At 36.8% G+C, this 17,882-nt stretch overlaps 1 protein-coding gene across 2 annotated transcripts in view; it reads left to right on the top strand.

The window, feature by feature from the left end:
• The window catches only part of ephb1 (EPH receptor B1), a 173,535-nt gene that overhangs the window by 95,687 nt on the left and 59,966 nt on the right, over positions 1-17,882 (top strand). For both annotated transcript variants that reach the window (XM_028021343.1, XM_028021342.1), the window contains exon 4: positions 10,539-10,694. In XM_028021343.1, the coding sequence (XP_027877144.1) occupies positions 10,539-10,694 (156 nt within the window). The remainder of the gene's footprint in view (positions 1-10,538; positions 10,695-17,882) is intronic.

Genomic DNA, 17,882 nt, shown 5'->3' with positions numbered 1-17,882 from the left:
TTGTACAATTTTATTTCAGTATGTACAACAACTTGAAATTACTCTGAAAAACAGGCCTTTTTTTGTTGGAGTGAGGATTTCTACCTTTTGTTTTCAGCTCTTCTGTGCGGCACCACCCTCTGTTGAAACCGGTCAGACATACTTTTATTTTTTCAAGTTGTACAGTGCCATGTTATTATCAACATGTCTGGAATAATAACATGGCACTGTACACATTGTCTTCCAATACTTTTAAGGCGTCAATGTCCTAAACAAAAGTCAAGGCTGAAGTCAACAGCCTATATATGTTGAGTTCCTAGTCTTAAAGGCCTTTTTCACCAAATTGAGTCCAGTTCTAAGCTGGTGCTAGTGCTTACTAAGCATCAATTTGATGTGTTTACATCAAGTGAAAACAAAGAACCATTTTCATCAGAAGCTTAGGGCAGCCTCATGTGGAACAGCAACCACTAAAAAGGTTGTAGGCACCATGTTTAAAACTCCAGAGTTTAGCTTAGTTTTTATTGGTCTGCATAAAAACATTTAAAACACCACCCTTCAATGAGAAGACATTTTGGATTGGCGTCAGAATAACTGTTGACTGTCTCTTATTGTCTGACAGTTTATTTTTAAATCGACCACAGAGCAAATGTATGTAAATGTACTCACAGTTGATTATTTTTCACCTAATCCATAAACATTATTTCCAACTCCATTCTATCACTAGGTGTTGTTTATAAATCTTGCTCTAAATATTGTGTTTATCTCCAATTTCCAGTGCTGTTGATATGGATGAAGAATTATCTGAGCAGTATTGTGTGACATTTACAGGGACCACTGGTTGCTTAAAAATTAAAGGCAGGGTATTATGGCTTCTGTTCGCAGGTATAATGGGGTAAGTGTTTTTTTCTCCTTATGTTTCCTTATTGGCAAAATTGTCTCCATGCACTAAATGAATAAGACTTGGCTTTGGCTTGGATGGTAGAAGAGCAAACCGTCTCTTTTACGGAACCTTTCAAGGACTCTTTCTAATACCAGCCCTGGTTAAGAACTTGGGACTTTTTTGGTAGAAAATTGTATAATTAGATAACATTTCCATATTCCCAAGTGGGGTCAACTATTGTTCCTGGATGTTTTTGCAGCATCAAACATAGCTGTATCAGCTAGTTTGGAGAGAATGTCTATGCGAGGAAGAAGAAAGGAGGTGTACCAAACTGGTGTACGAGTGTGTGCATATGCGTGTGGGTGGGTGGTTGTAGGTGTAAGAGTGTCTTATCTTAGAAGAGTAGCTTTGACAGGGTCAGAATGGATGGATGATTAATGATCAGGGGGAGTGTACTGTGGGTGGAACTTCTATGGTGTTGCCACTCTTAACAAAACCACAAGAGCGCAAGAGACTCTGCTCTGTTTTGACCAATCCTTTAGTCTTTAGAACACCACTCTGGTCATCTTATATGCCTTATATTTTCTCTGTTGAGATTGGGAAGTTCTGACAGGGCATAGTGGAACCTGACAATGACCAGCTTTGGTGAGTGATGTTACTACAAACTCTGAATTCCTTCTAAAAGAACAAAAAAATTTGCCTTTTTTGTAGGCCATTAAGCAATGGAGTCACAAGCTTTTCACTGAGATATTTGATCTTCATTGACCTGAGATGGCAATGTATGAGATACATGCAAAACCATTCTAAATTCAGTTTCTCTAAATGAATAAATCATAAACCTTAAAGGCATTTTACCCCGACCTTCAGGATCCTGCAGGTATTTTCTAAAGGTTCTGACAAGTTTTTATTTTAACATATGCCTCAGTCTCAAATAATTGTATTGTTCTTTTCATCTTTTCAATGACCTTGTGGAGAAATACAATACGTGCGTTTAAAAAAACAGCTCATTATGTGGATTGAGCAAGGAAAATGAACAATGAGAAGCTGGGCAGAATACTAATGGTCTGCAGGTCTGATTGCCTTTTGTTTTTAGATGCTGGTTATCCCCTCTGTCAAACAGCATGTTCAGTTCTTTACTTCATTGATAGTTTTAGATTTACCTAAAAAAAATATATATATACCAGGTTGTTTTTAGCAGTCAGTCCTACCAGACACAGATGCAAGTGTGTTGTCTTTCTGACTGAATGATGAACAAAACTGTGAAATAAGGGTCAATTGGGGTCCCAACTCAGTCATAGTGCTGCCTGCTTGAGTGTTTGTCACCGAGTGGATGTATTCATGATTCTAAAGTCTCTCAAACACTGTGATCCAGACCTTGTGTGGTTGACAACAGAGGTTAAGTCTGTCCTTGGGGAGGTCAAGAGTTGTACTGCCACTGGCAATAACTCAAATTTTGTGCCCCTCTATCAGTTACCTATAGCTCTCCCCATATGAAACATTTGGCAGAAATATGTGATATGTCAAACAGTACAGTTTAACAGTACAAAAAGCTTAATTGATGTGTTTAATTTTAGTGGTAGCAGTATATATTTAATTGCAATAAAATTGTCCTTTGTTACAAATTAGCATGGGAATTTGTGCATGAATGGATGAATGGGCCCTCTGGACTTGATAAAGCATTTTACAAGCACAAGCCATATACCATTTACCATTTACAAATATCCAAGCTACAACATAATGGGACATACTTTAGTACCTCTCCAAAGCATTTGCTACAAATTTTTGATTGAATTTCTTGTTTGCGGCCAAAAAATTTTATTGGTTAAAAATCTCATAAATAACTGACAGCATGAGTCAACAGAAAAGTCTGGAGAAGACATTGCAAGCTATAACTCTAAAAGGTTTAGAGTTCTAGGCTCATATTTGGACTGACCTTCTGCAGTGACTTGCTTCCACTTTTCAATTTTATCTTGCACACAGCAGGAGATGCTTGCTTGACATTCTGATAAACTTCGTAACCTACCAAATTTAATTAATCCTACATCTTAAACTGCGACTTCAAAACATGTGCACTTCACATGACACAGTGGTAGAGTCCCTACATGTACTTGATGCATTACCTGACATGTGTATTGTATTATAAACACAGCAAAGATATTGATCATTTGTACTCCAGAGCTTGCAGATCATTTATTTTAAAGGCTAAATGCAGTGATGAGTAAGTGCAATAATGCACTACTTTGTAAAAACAGAAGTTTCAAATCATTGTTTGATATTCTGATATTTAATATTAGAATACCAGATGTATCAAACTCCACTGATACGTTCCGTGCCACTCAGTGGATATGAGGCATATGACGTCAGCCCTCTGATTTCTGTAGTTCCAAATTTAGAACTAGGTTATGTCAATATTGGTTTTACTGGCTGTATTTTATGCCATATTTGGAAAAGAGGGGTCAGCAAAAGTATTTACAGTTGTTCCATACTCACAAATACTTATACTTTATAAACATTTACCTTTTCATTAGATGTATAAGTGCACAGCTTTTAATGTTTTATATGCTGGTGTGCAATGCAGATCTGCTGTCTGCCATGTCTTTTGGTCAGGCTTGCTTTGACATGATTGTGCGACTGTAGGGGAACGAGTGGAGATTCACTGATGCTGTATCTCTGTCAGTTGTACAGTGTGCCAGACAGAAGGTTATATAGAGAGAAAAGCAGCCAAACGAAGCAGATTCAAACCTGTCAATCAGGATCAAAGTAAGACTGGGAGGAAAGGTGGAGGAAAGATTAGTTCTGAAACATGTGAAGGCAGAGAAGAAGAATAAAATCCTGTTGGGGCAGCCTTAAAGGAATAAAAGTTTTGCTCCTACATGCATCCAGTTCAGTTGCAGGTTATCCTCCTATTGGGGAGACTAATTACTTGCTGAGCAAATGTTCAGTCCCCTGCTGTCCATAAACCCCAACTCATCTGATGATTGATGGATCTTTTTACTTTGGCACAGAAACTCCTGGTCTCCTCTAATCTGAATGTGCTCAAATCAAGGGAGAAAAATTTAGGCTTAGTTCCCAATTCAGTGAAGCATAGCGTAATGATACCCTTCCCATTTCTTCCAACCTTTAAAACAAGATCATTTTAGGGGTTTACAAACATGAATCACACTGTCTAACTTTCTCTCCTTGTCCATGCCTGTCTTTTTTCACATAGTGGCAGATCAGTAAGCAGTTAATTAATGAGTTTAATGTTTGGATCCATGTGCATATTATGTTTCAATTAGAGAAGAAGCTTCAGCTCCAAGGTAGGATTTATAATCTACCCAAACATTAATCTTCTGCTGTCTCTAAAATGTTTGCACAAACATATGTGTGTGGCTGCCTGTTTGCTTTTGCCTGGCTGTCACTTATCTTCCTTCCTGTTATGCTGATCACAGCGTCCCTACTTTCTGAAGGATAGGCCTTAAATTATCTCAGGTTCTGTTGAACACAAAGTAATCAAATGTTGGAAAATATGATGCACTCTCATTTAATGGGGGTCAACAGTGACTAAATTTGCTGCTCTGTAAATCACCATTCCTTGATGTCACTACTGTTGTAGTACTGCTGTTGTTTTCTCTGGGTTTTAGGATGTGTATGTTTAGTTGAGTATGTGTACATGAGCATGAGAGTGTGTACATTCTTTGTCCTCATACGGAGTTTGCTTTGAAGCTCATTTGCAGCACTGCTAGCTCAGAGAGCTGATTCAGCACAGGCTCTTCTGCCTTTCTCTTCACTTTTACCCATTTATGAGTGTCCAGGGAAGCTGCAGTTTGAATGTAAACACACAACCAGAGGGCAGAACCTAATGTACACATTCTACTCACACTCCATTAAGCTTACAGTGAACAACTCATAGTGATTTGTTTCCACAAGAGCCAATTCAGCACATGTGAAGATTTCTTGGTGCATTCTGTGAGATGATCATCTGCATATGATAGTGGATCATATATGATAACACATAAGTTTCCTCCACTGCCTGTGCTGGAAAGTAATTTTTGATCTGTGCTTTTATTGTCTTGTAACGTTGGATAGTGTCAGAACTTATTGCCTTATAAAATGTCCCTGCAGCTGGGTTGTTCTTCCACATATGGGAAGGGAGCTCTTTTACAGAGTCCCAGTATGCTTGTAGTACGAGGAGCCTTATCTTATCACATGTAAAATCCGGTAAAAGTCAACAGACTTTGCAAACCTCCTCTCCCACATGAAACGAGAGCCCTACTCACACTTACAGACACAGTTTTGCTTTTACATTGCCCTTACAAGCTCTGTCTAGACATAACATTTCTCTCCATAAGGGGATTTGTTCCCTGATGTGGTTTTCATGACCGTTGTAGTCAGGTCATGCAATTTGGTTTGTATCTCTTTCATGTACTTTTCGATCTTGAGATATTCGTCCTTTCTATCTTAGTGTCAGACAAACCAGAAACTTTTAAAAAATCAATTTTATTCTTCAAGCTATATGTTTGAAAAAATCTCTGGAGGAAACACGTGTCAAATGTATACACTGTACAAAACAATAAGACATCTTATCTTTCTGTAGATTTCAGATACAGACCTCTGAGACCAGATTTAAATCTTTTTAATCGTAAGCATTGTGCATACTAAGTAGTATTCTTCCTATCATCTAAATGTGACAAAGGTTGTCCTTCAAGATAAAGTACTAGGGCCAGCTCTTTTGCTATTGCTATTTTTTTTTCTTTTGCTATTGCTAATGTGGATCAGAATGATAAAGATTTGCTTCTCCATCTCAGTGATTATTGTACAGTCTCCCTGGTGTTTGGTTGTCTACTAGCTGGATTTAACACTAATCAGTTACAGTTCTCCCAATTGAAATTGGTAGTAGAGACTTTAAAAAAACTAAGAGCTAATTATTGTTATGCAAAAAAAAAAAACAACAAAAGAAAAATGTCTGCACTTCTTGCTCCTGTTTTGTAAACACAGGATGCACCAGCTGTATTACCTTGCGATAGATCTTTTGGCATTTTAGTTAATCACAACTTTCCTTTTAAGTTTCACATTGAACAACTCTAAAAACTGAGATTATTTTACGGCAGTAAATCATGTTTTTCACTTAGTGGGAAAAATGATCTTGTTGCACAATGAGCCTACTGCCTACTTACAGTGTTGTGTGACTAGACAGTAAGTAAGTCAGAGTACTTTGAGATCAATCACAGACAGACATGCCATTGAATTTTAAACTTTTTAGGTTACAGCCGTTTACTGTCCACATGTGTGTTGTTGCACTCATGGTTTCCTATGGAAATCACTAACTGACTTACTTATGTAACTTTTATTTAAAAAAATATGTTTTTACAATTTTATCACTAATACTGTCACTATGTTGTGAAAGTATAGTATGAGACAGATAATCTGTGAAAATGTCAACCTTCTCTGCCTTCTCCCAGTGCTCCTAGTGCTAACTGCAGAAATACACAGTTTGGTGAGAAACAATCAAATCAGGTCTAGGAGGAGGGTCTTATCACTGTCAATCAAGCTTGTGTATGTGCTGCTCACACCCGTTCCCTTACTCTCTGCTATGCTACAGCTTCTCCCACGAATGCTCAAGCTAGTTTGAATGCCCAATGATGACGGTGGATAAAAAGGTTTTCTTGTACAAGTAACTTGTTTCTTTGCCATTATCAATGCATACACAGGCTGGTTGACAATGTTCCTTGTGACTCTTTAACCAAGAGTGATGCATTTCTGGAGATTGCACTATTGCTATTGCAAAATCTGTGCTTTTTATTCAGCAATTTTGTATCTGTCTCATACCATGCTGTTACAGCATAGTTACAGTTTTAACAAATATATAAAATTATATTTATTGTTTAATAAAAGTTACAGCTTTACGTACGTTTCTATTTGTTTCTTAAACAATTTTTTTAAATAAAAAAACTGTTTCTCAGAGTTTTACTGTCCCCTCAGTTTGTATAGGTTTTGGGAAAAAAATCACAATGTTCCATCAAATTTGAACAAACTACCACAGGATGACAACAGAGTAACCCTCATATTACCTGATTTCCCATCCTTTTTTTGCTAGAGTTTTCTGTTTTTATTTGATTATTCAGCGATGTATGCTTACTGATTTTATTTTGGCTCTAACAATACTATCTCGTATGGAAATCAAGTTCCCAGGTTTCAATTAACTTTATCTGTTTAAATAAGGCTAATAAATGTAGTTGTATATAAAAAAAATGTTAACAGTGTTGTGTGACTAGACAGTAAGTCAGTCAGTTAGCCTCTGGTGTGCCTGTCGGGCACAGCAAAGCAGACTGAAAAGCATCCTCTAGAGAGGTAGCCTTTTCAGTTATGTTTGCATGCTATTTTCTCTGTTTCAGCAGGATTTCTTTCTGTATCACTATCAGTAAAAGCCAGGGAGGGTTTTTCAGTAGTTTGAAAAAAGGATTCATAAGACCAGGTATCAGCCTTTATATAAGATAGACCAGAACCTTTAAGCTTAAACAGACCATTATAGCATTTAAATTAAGCAGAACAGATTTTAATTACATCATACAAAATAACTGGATAATGAATTAAAAAGATTCCCTCGCATAAAATGCATTTTCCCTCTATTTGACCAGTCAGTGCAGAGGAAATGGACCAGCTCCTTTTCATTGTGACCATTAAAACCTCTTCATATCAAGCTAAAAGGCTCTTACTCATAGACAATGTAATCATTTTGTTGCAAGCAAATTCAGTACTTATTTATTAAGTCTTAGCTTTTGGAGCCTGAAACACTTACCACAGGGTACTACCTTACTCTGTACTTGTCTGTAAATCTTGAAACTTTCTTCTCTTGTTTTCTTATCATGACTGTGTTCATATTTCTCTGACTAATTCTCCCTTTTACTGCCTAAGTGCTATAAAAAGGAATAAAAATTGTTTTTACACAGTATGAGCATACCCTACATCTACAGTCAAGCTGTTGCAATCAATCAGCCTTGTCCCATTAAATTTATAACCCTTTCCCCCTTAAGAGTGTAGCTACACCACAGCTTCCACCCCCAGCAGTAAGCTTGCTAAAATACCAGACATTTATCATAGTTATTATAGTCATTAAACCCTTCCACACTGCACAGAATCTCCTCAGCTTTGTATCCTTTTGAGGCGCAAGAGTAAATGGATTAGGTTATTGCCTTCACTTAGGGGCACCGATATCAGCCACAATAATCTTTGTCCTCCACCACAGCCTTTAAAATGTAGGACTTTGACACCTCACTGCAACTCTGACAAATTGGTGCCACTGAGACTGCTGAAGTATTCTCACTCTTTGTGGTATTAAAGGTAATGTTATCACTCTAACTGAATGTTTGAAGTCTTGGTTAAACCACAGAATGAATTTTTGCACAGCTGTGGCCAAGAATGTATGAACTCTATCCAAAATTTGACTGTTGCTTGGCTATGTATGTTCCTGTGTGGGAGTGCCACTGGACAAGGTGATAAACAGTTTCCCTCTATGCATCAGTTTTTAAAATGTTTGTTAATATATTCAGAATGAAAAATGCTTGTGTGTATGGGGGATTTCAGTTTTGAACATAACACATTTGGGTTATGGTTAGTAGGGCTAAACAAATAGAGTATATGTCAAACACACTATTTGACAAATACCATTTGAATTCTTGCATGATGAGTCAAATCAGTTGTGATCTGGAGTTCTTAAATGTAGTAAACGAGGGCTTTTAAAGTGATTACTCATGTAAATTAAGTATTTTGTGAAATAAGTTGTTGCATAGCTTAGAGTAGAGATGTTTTGTAGCCAATTTCTACAAATCTTTGACCAAATTTTGCTGATTCTCATATTCCTTTGAGAACTATAATCAGAAGTCTTAAATCAAAAAACCTGAGTGGTCTGGAAGGTTGATACAAAGACAATAAGTTGACGATGTATTTTGGTGCTAAGCCATTCAATCATTCATAAACTTTCCTGTTTTAAGGACTTTCGAAATGGGGCATTGTGCTCTGATTTCCCAGTTTTAATGAGAATGTGAGCAGCAGTGTTCTCAACCAGCTGTCGTTGACCGATTGACATTTTAGGCTGACTTATAAAGACAGTGTTGCAGCAATCAATGCAACTAAAGATGAACACATGGATGAGTTTCTCCAACTCTTACTGGGACATTTGTCATTTAATCCTAGAAATTTTCTTTTTGGTGATTAAAGGCCAACTTTGTAATTGTCTCTATATTTGTTTTAAGGTTTAGGCCCAAGTCCATCACTAGACCCAGATTTTGGGCCTTATCAGTAGTTTCCAGCTGTAACAACTGAAGCTGACTCCTGATGATTACTCATTTGGTCTAAAGATCACTTCAGTTTTTTCTGATCAGCTGGAGAGCGTTATGGCACATCCACATACTGATTTGTTCTAAGCATCTGTTTAGTGCTTGGAAGGGTTTGTAGTCACCTGGGACATCATAATGTAGAGCTGTGTATCATCTGCGTAGTTATGGTTGTTAATCTTATTGTTAGATGTTCATTTAATATATTTTCATTTTAAATAGCTACTTGCAGATTTTGTGGATCCTCTTTCAATATTTCTGAAAACAAAATACACTAATTATTTGTCTCACAGCAACAACCTCCATAGCAAAGAGTGTTGTGTCAGTGCGGTCCAGTAAGATTTGTTGGTAGTGCATTTACTAACATTTTAAAAGATTTGATTTTTGTTTTCCTTACTTGTTAAGCCCTATCCGGATTTACAGAGTCTCCTCTCTACTGTGCACTTTGCCAGCAGAATAGAGACATTCCTGATTCTCCTGATTAAAATGTTATGTGCCTCGTCCCAAATTGTGAACCCCAGAAATTCACAGATAAATATGTGTGGGAAATGAGATCACTTGATAAAGCCAGTGGTAAAAAGGATGAATCGTGTCATATTAAACACTGTAGTTCTCAACTTTCAAAATTAATCTTTTTCCATCCATTGTTTCCTCACTTTGTCTGCCTTGACTTACGTTCGTACTGCAACTTGACTTAATTGGACTGAGAATTAAATACAAGTTTTGTTTTTATGCATAGCCATAAACAATACATGTTGACAACATATGTGTATGAATGTATATTGATTAATATAGCTAGTATTTTGAGCACATGTAGTCTGTCTTGGTGAATAGCTGGCTCATGAATTTCCTGTTGGATCTTTGAAGTTTGAAGCCACAATTGCTCTGGTGTCCAGCAAAAATAGGCTCAGTTCTTACGGATGGTAGAGCAAAGGTGCTGTGCACAAAGTTGTCACTCAGCAGTCTAACTGCCCTTATTGACTATAATGGGTGCATATTTGTAGTGGAGTGCATTCCATGGTGGAGCAGGGTGGAGACACAAGCAGTGTAAAATGTGGGTAAATGTTCTGATTTCTGTTTCTCAGCATAACGTAAAAAACATAATATTTACAGTACTAATATAACAATGTCTAACACAAAATACCTAATAATTGTAAATCTAATGTTCAACATAGAACCTTCTACCTGTCAAATCTCTACGGCATAATTCCTTAGATCACAGTGTTTATTAATGAGAAACTAAATAGATCCAACAGGAGTACATGTCAGCTTAGATTGTTATTAATATGGTTCATTCTATCAGTGTTTGAATGATTAATTTTTCCCCTCTGTTTGTTTTCTGACAATATGTTTTTTTCTTGTCACAGCTTGCCCACCAGGTACTTTCAAATCAACCCAGGGTCCAGGCCTTTGTCTGCAGTGCCCTCCCAACAGCCGATCCACAGCTGAAGCTGCCACCATCTGTGTTTGCCGCAATGGCTACTACCGTGGTGACGCTGATCAACCGGATGAACCCTGCACCAGTGAGTATGGCTTACATGATGTTGCATGTTGCACTCATTCACTCTGACACAATGATATTGTATTATTATAAGAACTTGATATACTTCTGTTTTGAAGGGGTGGGGTTGACAATAATATATATAAAAAACAAAATTGGCCAGCTATAATCTTACTATTGTCAAGCCTGCACATGCTCCTGTATTTAAATTAGTTTGTATCTAAGTCCCAAACCAACTCTCCAGTATGGCTGTAATAATCACATAAGGGGAGGTTTGCATTGCTGACATCTCCATCACTGTGCCAATGAGCTTTTTCTGTTTCCCTGCAGTTGTGTTTTTTTTTCCTCTCCCATTTTTTTCTGTTGTTCTTTTTTGTTTATCTGTTATCATCCCCTGAAGTCCTAATTACTCAGGCAGATGCTGTGAAGCTTCAACACTGTCCTGCCGTTATCCGCTGGAGATCCAATAAGGCCTTACACAGCATCGTTCTTATCTTAATATGATGTAAAAGCAATATGCTAAGCTTTCTTGCTGTCCCTATTGACACAGAGTTACACAGGAGAAGACCTCCAAAAAGTTTGCTTACTTTCCTTTTTCATTTACTGACACTGGGGAGTATATAAATTGTTTTTTTCTCATTTGTAGAGCAGACCTTGAGGTATTAGCTGGCTGGTTATCTGTTAATTAATTCCTGATTTATTAATAAAGATTTGGCTAATTGGCTTCAAGAATGGGCTCAGGGTCATATTATTTTTCCAAAGGGTCAGGCAGATACATAACCTTTACAGCTAGTAAGCATATTTTGTAGTTAGAGTTTTGCTTTGTATGTGTCCATAAATATGATGATTGTCTTAAAGCTGCAGAGATAGTACAGTGCAGCATGACGGGATCTGTTGCCATCAACACCTTTTGGTTTTGGATGTTGCAGCGAGAAGATATTTATGCTTCATCCTGTGTTTTCTGTTCTCTCCAATACACTGCACGCTTTTATGGCAAATTTGCAAATTTTCTATCATCTATGGCATCTGGCTCTACCTCGAGGCCTTGCATTTTCCCTAAGCAATTTCCACAAGGGCTCCACACAGTCTATCTGGAACAGCTCCCCATGGCTTAAGCAGCCTGTTACTTTTTTTCTGATTTCAATCATTCAAACGTTATCCCCTCCCCTGGTTTTATTCTTCTCTCTTTTGCTAGATTATTTTCCCTCATTCTTCACTCAACAGGGAAACAATCTGCATATTTAAGTTTTCGACATACTAGATATCATTTGATATGTTGTTATGGTTAAGACTGACCAGTTCTTATCTTATGTTTTGTTTCTGTTGTTTTACTTTTTTTTTTTTTTTTTTTTTTTTTGCAAATATGGGACATTCATTTCTGTTATTTTAGATCAATAGTGTTTTTTTGTTGTTGTTGCTGCTTGAAACAATCATTTATGCGGACTCTTAATGTTAATTATGACCTTTGACCCTAGCTGAGAAAAGTGAGACCTGCTGAGTTTTAAATGTTGTTCTTAGGTCTTTTGGGAACTCCTGGATGACTTGTCAAAGCGTTCTTGTAATGATTATGCCAGGAAACGGTCCTCACAAATACTGTTTTATGTTTTCTCCATTTATGGAAAAGGATTCTCACTGCAAAGAGTTACAAGAGAATTTGTAACCCTTGCCAGACTGATACATTTCAAAGATTATGTTTATCATCTGTGCTTTAGATGGTGGCATAGTGTTATACTTTAGAGATGTTTTCAGCTTACTTTATGTTGTCAGACAGTTTTTTCATTTATGTAATTCTAGGGCTGGTGGTAAACCTTTGTGTGACTACTGAAATTGATATATATTTATTTATTTTTATAGTTGAGGTTAGCCACACTTAATTCCTGACTTTCACATAATGAGATGCTGGTTAGGATAGATTTCCCCCTTAATAAATAAAATAATAATATTAAAACTGTTTTAGGTTGTTTTTCTTTTAATTTATTGATTTTAAAAATATACAGGTGTAACAAAAAAAACAAACAAAAGAAACAATAATAACAAAAAAAAACCTGAAGTTCCCAGCAAAATCACAGCTTCCTTTGAAGGGCTCAACTTACTATAGCAGTGCAGCCTGATTTGCTGTGGGTGCCTTGCAGCACAGCAGGGGGGCCAGTGAGATCATCCTAGTAAGAATCTCTTTAATACTGTGGGTCCTGATAAGAGCGCTGCCAGAGTAGCTTAAATCAGACCAGTATATAGGAGCAGAAGCTGTAGCTTAAGTGCTTCTCACCAGCATCTGAAGCCCGGGTCCCTGTATGCTCCAAATCAGCTTGATTAGCTTGCTGACGGATTGCCCAATCCCTGGCTCTCGCAGCAGGGGGCCTCATGGTGTATCCTCCCACCTACACCAGCTTCTTCATTCAGGGTTCTGAATATACCAGATCTGGGCTACATTTCAAACTCCCCAATGCATCCCTTACCCCTCCTTTCTGCCTGTTCTCTGTCTTGCACTGTTTTCAATCTTTGCCTTAGGGTAGGCACACCACAAGTGTTCCGTCTCACAGCAGGAAGCCAAACATTCTTAGTCAGGCTACCTAGCAAAGTAAGTACTTTTGGGCCAGAACTTTGCATTCTTCTTTGCAACTTCCTGGTCACTTCTCTGAATTTTAAGCCCCCAGGTGACCGACACTGTTTCTGGTTTCTTATGAGTCTCAGTGAGAGGAAAGAATTGTTTTGTACATGTGAGAGCAGTGAGGAAAGGTCAGCCAGTGCTAGCATGCTGAGCCATGGGGATTCTCTCAATATGTGAGTCAGGAGAGTCGATTGATAGGCTCCGTAGTAACTGACTCATGCTGTTAAACCTCTGCTCATTGGTCCATAGCAGATAGCTATGCTAGAGAATCATGTATCATGAGCAGTATTGGAAAAGAGAAAGTGACCAAAATGTGAAAAAATGGAAAATATTCCTTCAATGTGTATAAACGAGTCACCTGTAATCAAATAACATTTGAATGCATACAAATTTGGAAAAAAATAAAAGCGACCAGGTTCATTTTTTCATGTGCAAAATTCATCATAAAAAGTCCCAGTGAAAGATAAATACATTCTAGTGTATTTACATATTTGAATCCAACTGTCCTACGTACCTCCTCAAACCAGTTTGTGAAGGACATGAAATAAATGTAAAACATGTAATATGAACACACAGTGTTGTAAATGTCTGATAAATGTATGCATAGATGAGTGTTCTACGTTGTTTCTTTCAATAGCCTTTAGTCTAAACCGTTTCTCTGCATTTATAATGGAAACAAAACTTACAATTTAAGACAACAGAAGCATGAACCTGTTTTTTATTCTATCCATTATTTAAGTTATTTCAAATGATTTCTTTTAACTTTCTGTTTTTATTTTCCCTCTGAAAAGAGAGACCACAGTAAGCTGTTGATTTTTGTCCTTGAGTTGGTATTAGCTTTCCTAATTTGCTCTTGAAATCACGTAAATCTTCTCTTAGCCGGCCAGTTTCCTCCTTCAGCAGTGGTGTAAATGAATGGAGCTAAAGTCTCAGATTTCTGTTCTTGGTTGCTACATGTGACGCTCAAGTGTTATTACTTATTACATGAACTGCAGAATTAAAACACAATATCAGCTGGTGTAAACACATTCATGCTGGACTGATGTGATGTATTTGACTGTTGACTGAAGAATTGCTTGTCATAAAGCAGAACCTTTGTGTAATTTTTAACAAGCATAAGTATTTGTAAGATTTTCTGGAAAACATAAGCAGCTCAAAATAATGTTAAAATAAGTATATTGTGTTATTTTCAGTTAGGGGTAGCATTACCATCAGCCTAAATACAAATGAAGCCCGTAAATACTTCACATATCATATATCATGTTTTTCCTGTTTTCTTGGAAAACACTTATTTTACACTTTTAAATCAAAATGTTTAGTCAGCATCATGCTATGCCACCATGACGCACCGTGATATGACTCCATGTCATATCTCTTCATGGAGTTCCTCATAATTTGTTACATCATCATAGCTGCTGTTTAAATCACTTTGCACTTTCCGTGAGTGTACCATTAATACATGGTAATATATGTCAGAAATTCTTCAGTTAAAGCAATACAACCACAAGCAAGACCATATCTGACAATTAAAAGCTAAACTGAGTTTTGAAAGCCAAAATCAAAATACAAAGAAACTAAGAACTACTGTCACATGTGATTGCTTGTGGTACAGTCCAGAACAAAATCTTAAGACTGAGAATGAAATTGGGTTACATTTTGTGTTGGTGGATTGTAATAAGAGTTTCAAAATACACAAAGGTCGAGAGACAAAAAAAGAAAAGACAAATGACTGAAGACTGTATTCAAACGTCAACAGGTTGTTCATCGAGTCATCAGCATTCTAAATCTTAAATCATTGATATATGTGCATACAACTGGCTTTCATATAACTTTCAGTGATGCATTTAACACTGTCATCACTGTCTGATGACTAGGCCAAAAATATTTTCTAGCTTAGTATAATTGTTAATTTGCACAAGCAAGGTCAGGTGTCAGATGTCATCTAACCTTTATTAAAATATCCTGAGAGGGTAGGGTAAAGAAACAAAGCAGTAGACCCTAAAAACATTCACCTGCACTGAGACAGAGGATCCCATGTGTCGTCTGTAAAGACTTGGACAATATTTGACCAAAATTGACACCTTTAAGAATGCAAAGTGATCTCCAATAAATCTTGTGACAACATCTGAGAAAGACTTCCAGAAGAAAAAAAAAGTCAAACACAAGGAGTATCAGGAATGTATTGCTGCATCTGTGTGCTTATAAATAAAGATATAGGGTATCTTGACCCACTTTAGACAGTAAATATGAAATATTTAGTGGTCTGTAATATTTGATAGATACTGGAACAGAAAGTCCTGACAACAGAACATGGAAGTAGTTGAGGAATATAGTTTAGACATTAGGGGAAATGTTTTTTCACTAACACTGCAAGTTTTGGGGTTTCTAAAGTGTGTGATGGATGATGCAAAGGACACTCACATAGACTGAACGGCTCCCAGGGGAGTTGGTAAAGTACTTCCTGTCACTCCAACACCCCATTGTGCCATATTTTCACTCCACAAACAATGCATCTTGTAGCATCCAAGTACCTGATTATGTTCCATTTGACCTGCGGCTTGAGCACTATCTGTCCCTCTCAGCCAGACCATAATAATCACACTATATAGGTCATGCCCCTTACTTTGCTGAATTTGCACCCATACCTTAACAGTTTTTCTCACCATTACTTTTTCTTTCTTTGCCCAAGCTCTGTGTTTACAATGTTTGACTGTGCAGCAAATACTTATTATATCTATGTTAAATGACCTATTTATTTCCAGTGAACTACACTGGTGAAATGAAGTTGACAGTCAACTCCACTGAAAAGTCACTCTAAAGCAGTTGTGTGCATGGGTACATGCTAAAGTTGACTAAAAATGATATTACAACATCCCATGGTCTTAGCACAACGTTCAGGAACATTGCTGGGAGATTAACCCGTCAAACAGTCAGTTTCCAAAACCACACAAAAAGTCGTCATAAAAGTGCACTTACTGACAGTGCGACCTTGTCGGGAAGCTTACAGCGTAAAAACATGTGGAGCCTAAATGACTACTCTTAAAACTGCGGGAGGGTTAAGATATGATTTGTTTTTAGATCTTATTATAAAAGACAATAAAGAAATATTTTATATCTTATTTCTATATAGTATTTTTTGTATTTTATTTTATATTGAAATTATCCCTCAATGTAGCTGAATGTCCCAGTTGGCAGATCATACCTGAATATAGATGTTTTATTAGCCTAAAATGTAACAATATCTTTGAAAAGGAAAGCTGTTTACATGTATTGTCTGTGTCATGTTTCTTCTCTATGCTATCACCATTTTCCATAATGGCTACTGCCAGCTAGAACGGTGCATGCACACAGATATTTTAAATGTAAGCAAACATGCAAAGACTCTGTTCTCTAAGACTGATTAGAATCATGACTTGTATTACACTTAAATGTACATAAAGTTACAGCTGAATAAATTATGGTTTGTTTGAAAGATGACACATTCAAATTGACAGATTGTTTAAAGTCAATGTAAATTAAACTAATATCAGGTTAGTCTTTTTCTGTTGGAAAAGCTTGAGTTATTCAAGATAAACTCACTTGAGTTTTTCATTCATCTCTTGAGCAGTACTAACAGGCACATTGTTAAATTTGTTTTGTGTGGTATTTGAGAGTAAAGAGCTACTGCTGTGCAGCCTGAGGGACCATGAATCTCAGCTAAGCAAATTTCTTCACTGCCATTTCAGTAGATTTCACCTCTTTTTGAATCACACTGCAATTGCAGGAGGCTGAATAAGACCTCTTTTATCCGCCCTGATATTAAGCCACCACTCAACCCAAACAATAGTTGTATTATTTCTTGATTTCTCCCTGAATATAGTTTTTGAGTTTCTGCTCCAGCTGTGGGCCATAAGAGAATGAATGAAACCCTGAATTTGCAGAGCCACTTGGATAAGAATACTTCATGCAACACTGCATTTTTGTAAATAACCAATATTTGATAGACATGAACATTCACTGTAGAATCTCTGCATGTGAATAGAATAAATTACCATTTCAATTGTGCTTCAGATTGAGAGGAATCACACAAGAGTGTTTGATATTAGCACTTGTATTTATTAAAGTGTTGTAAATTAGTAATTTAACAGATTGGATTTTTTTTTCTCGCTCCTTCACATATGAGGTGTATTTTTGCTTTATGCACAATGACAGCTTTGCTTAAAATCCAATGTTTTGAGACATAAAAGTGAGAGGCATTGAGAAATTTAAATTACGACTTATATCATTCTATCAGGTAACCAGTCATTAATTGGTTATTTATACACAGAGGGAATCTGAGCAGGTAAAAACAGTAAAACAATTGAACCAAGCACAACAAGAAAAACAGTAATGCCGACTACAGTTCAGTGGCACTGAACTAAGAAAAAACAAATATTCAACAGCATTGTACATTGTTTATAGCTTGTAGTTTATAATACTTACATTTGTTTCTTTGTCAAAAAGAACTAAAAAAAAGCAAAACAATGTGAAGAAAAGCAAGGACTAGACTATTTGAAACACAGGCTAAGATTTCCAAACAATGAGAATATTATTTATGTAACACCAGAAATCAATTCATAAAAC

The sequence above is a fragment of the Xiphophorus couchianus genome, chromosome 6, assembly GCF_001444195.1.
Source record: "Xiphophorus couchianus chromosome 6, X_couchianus-1.0, whole genome shotgun sequence".
NCBI lineage: Eukaryota > Metazoa > Chordata > Actinopteri > Cyprinodontiformes > Poeciliidae > Xiphophorus > Xiphophorus couchianus.
This window is presented reverse-complemented; position numbering and strand designations above follow the sequence as displayed.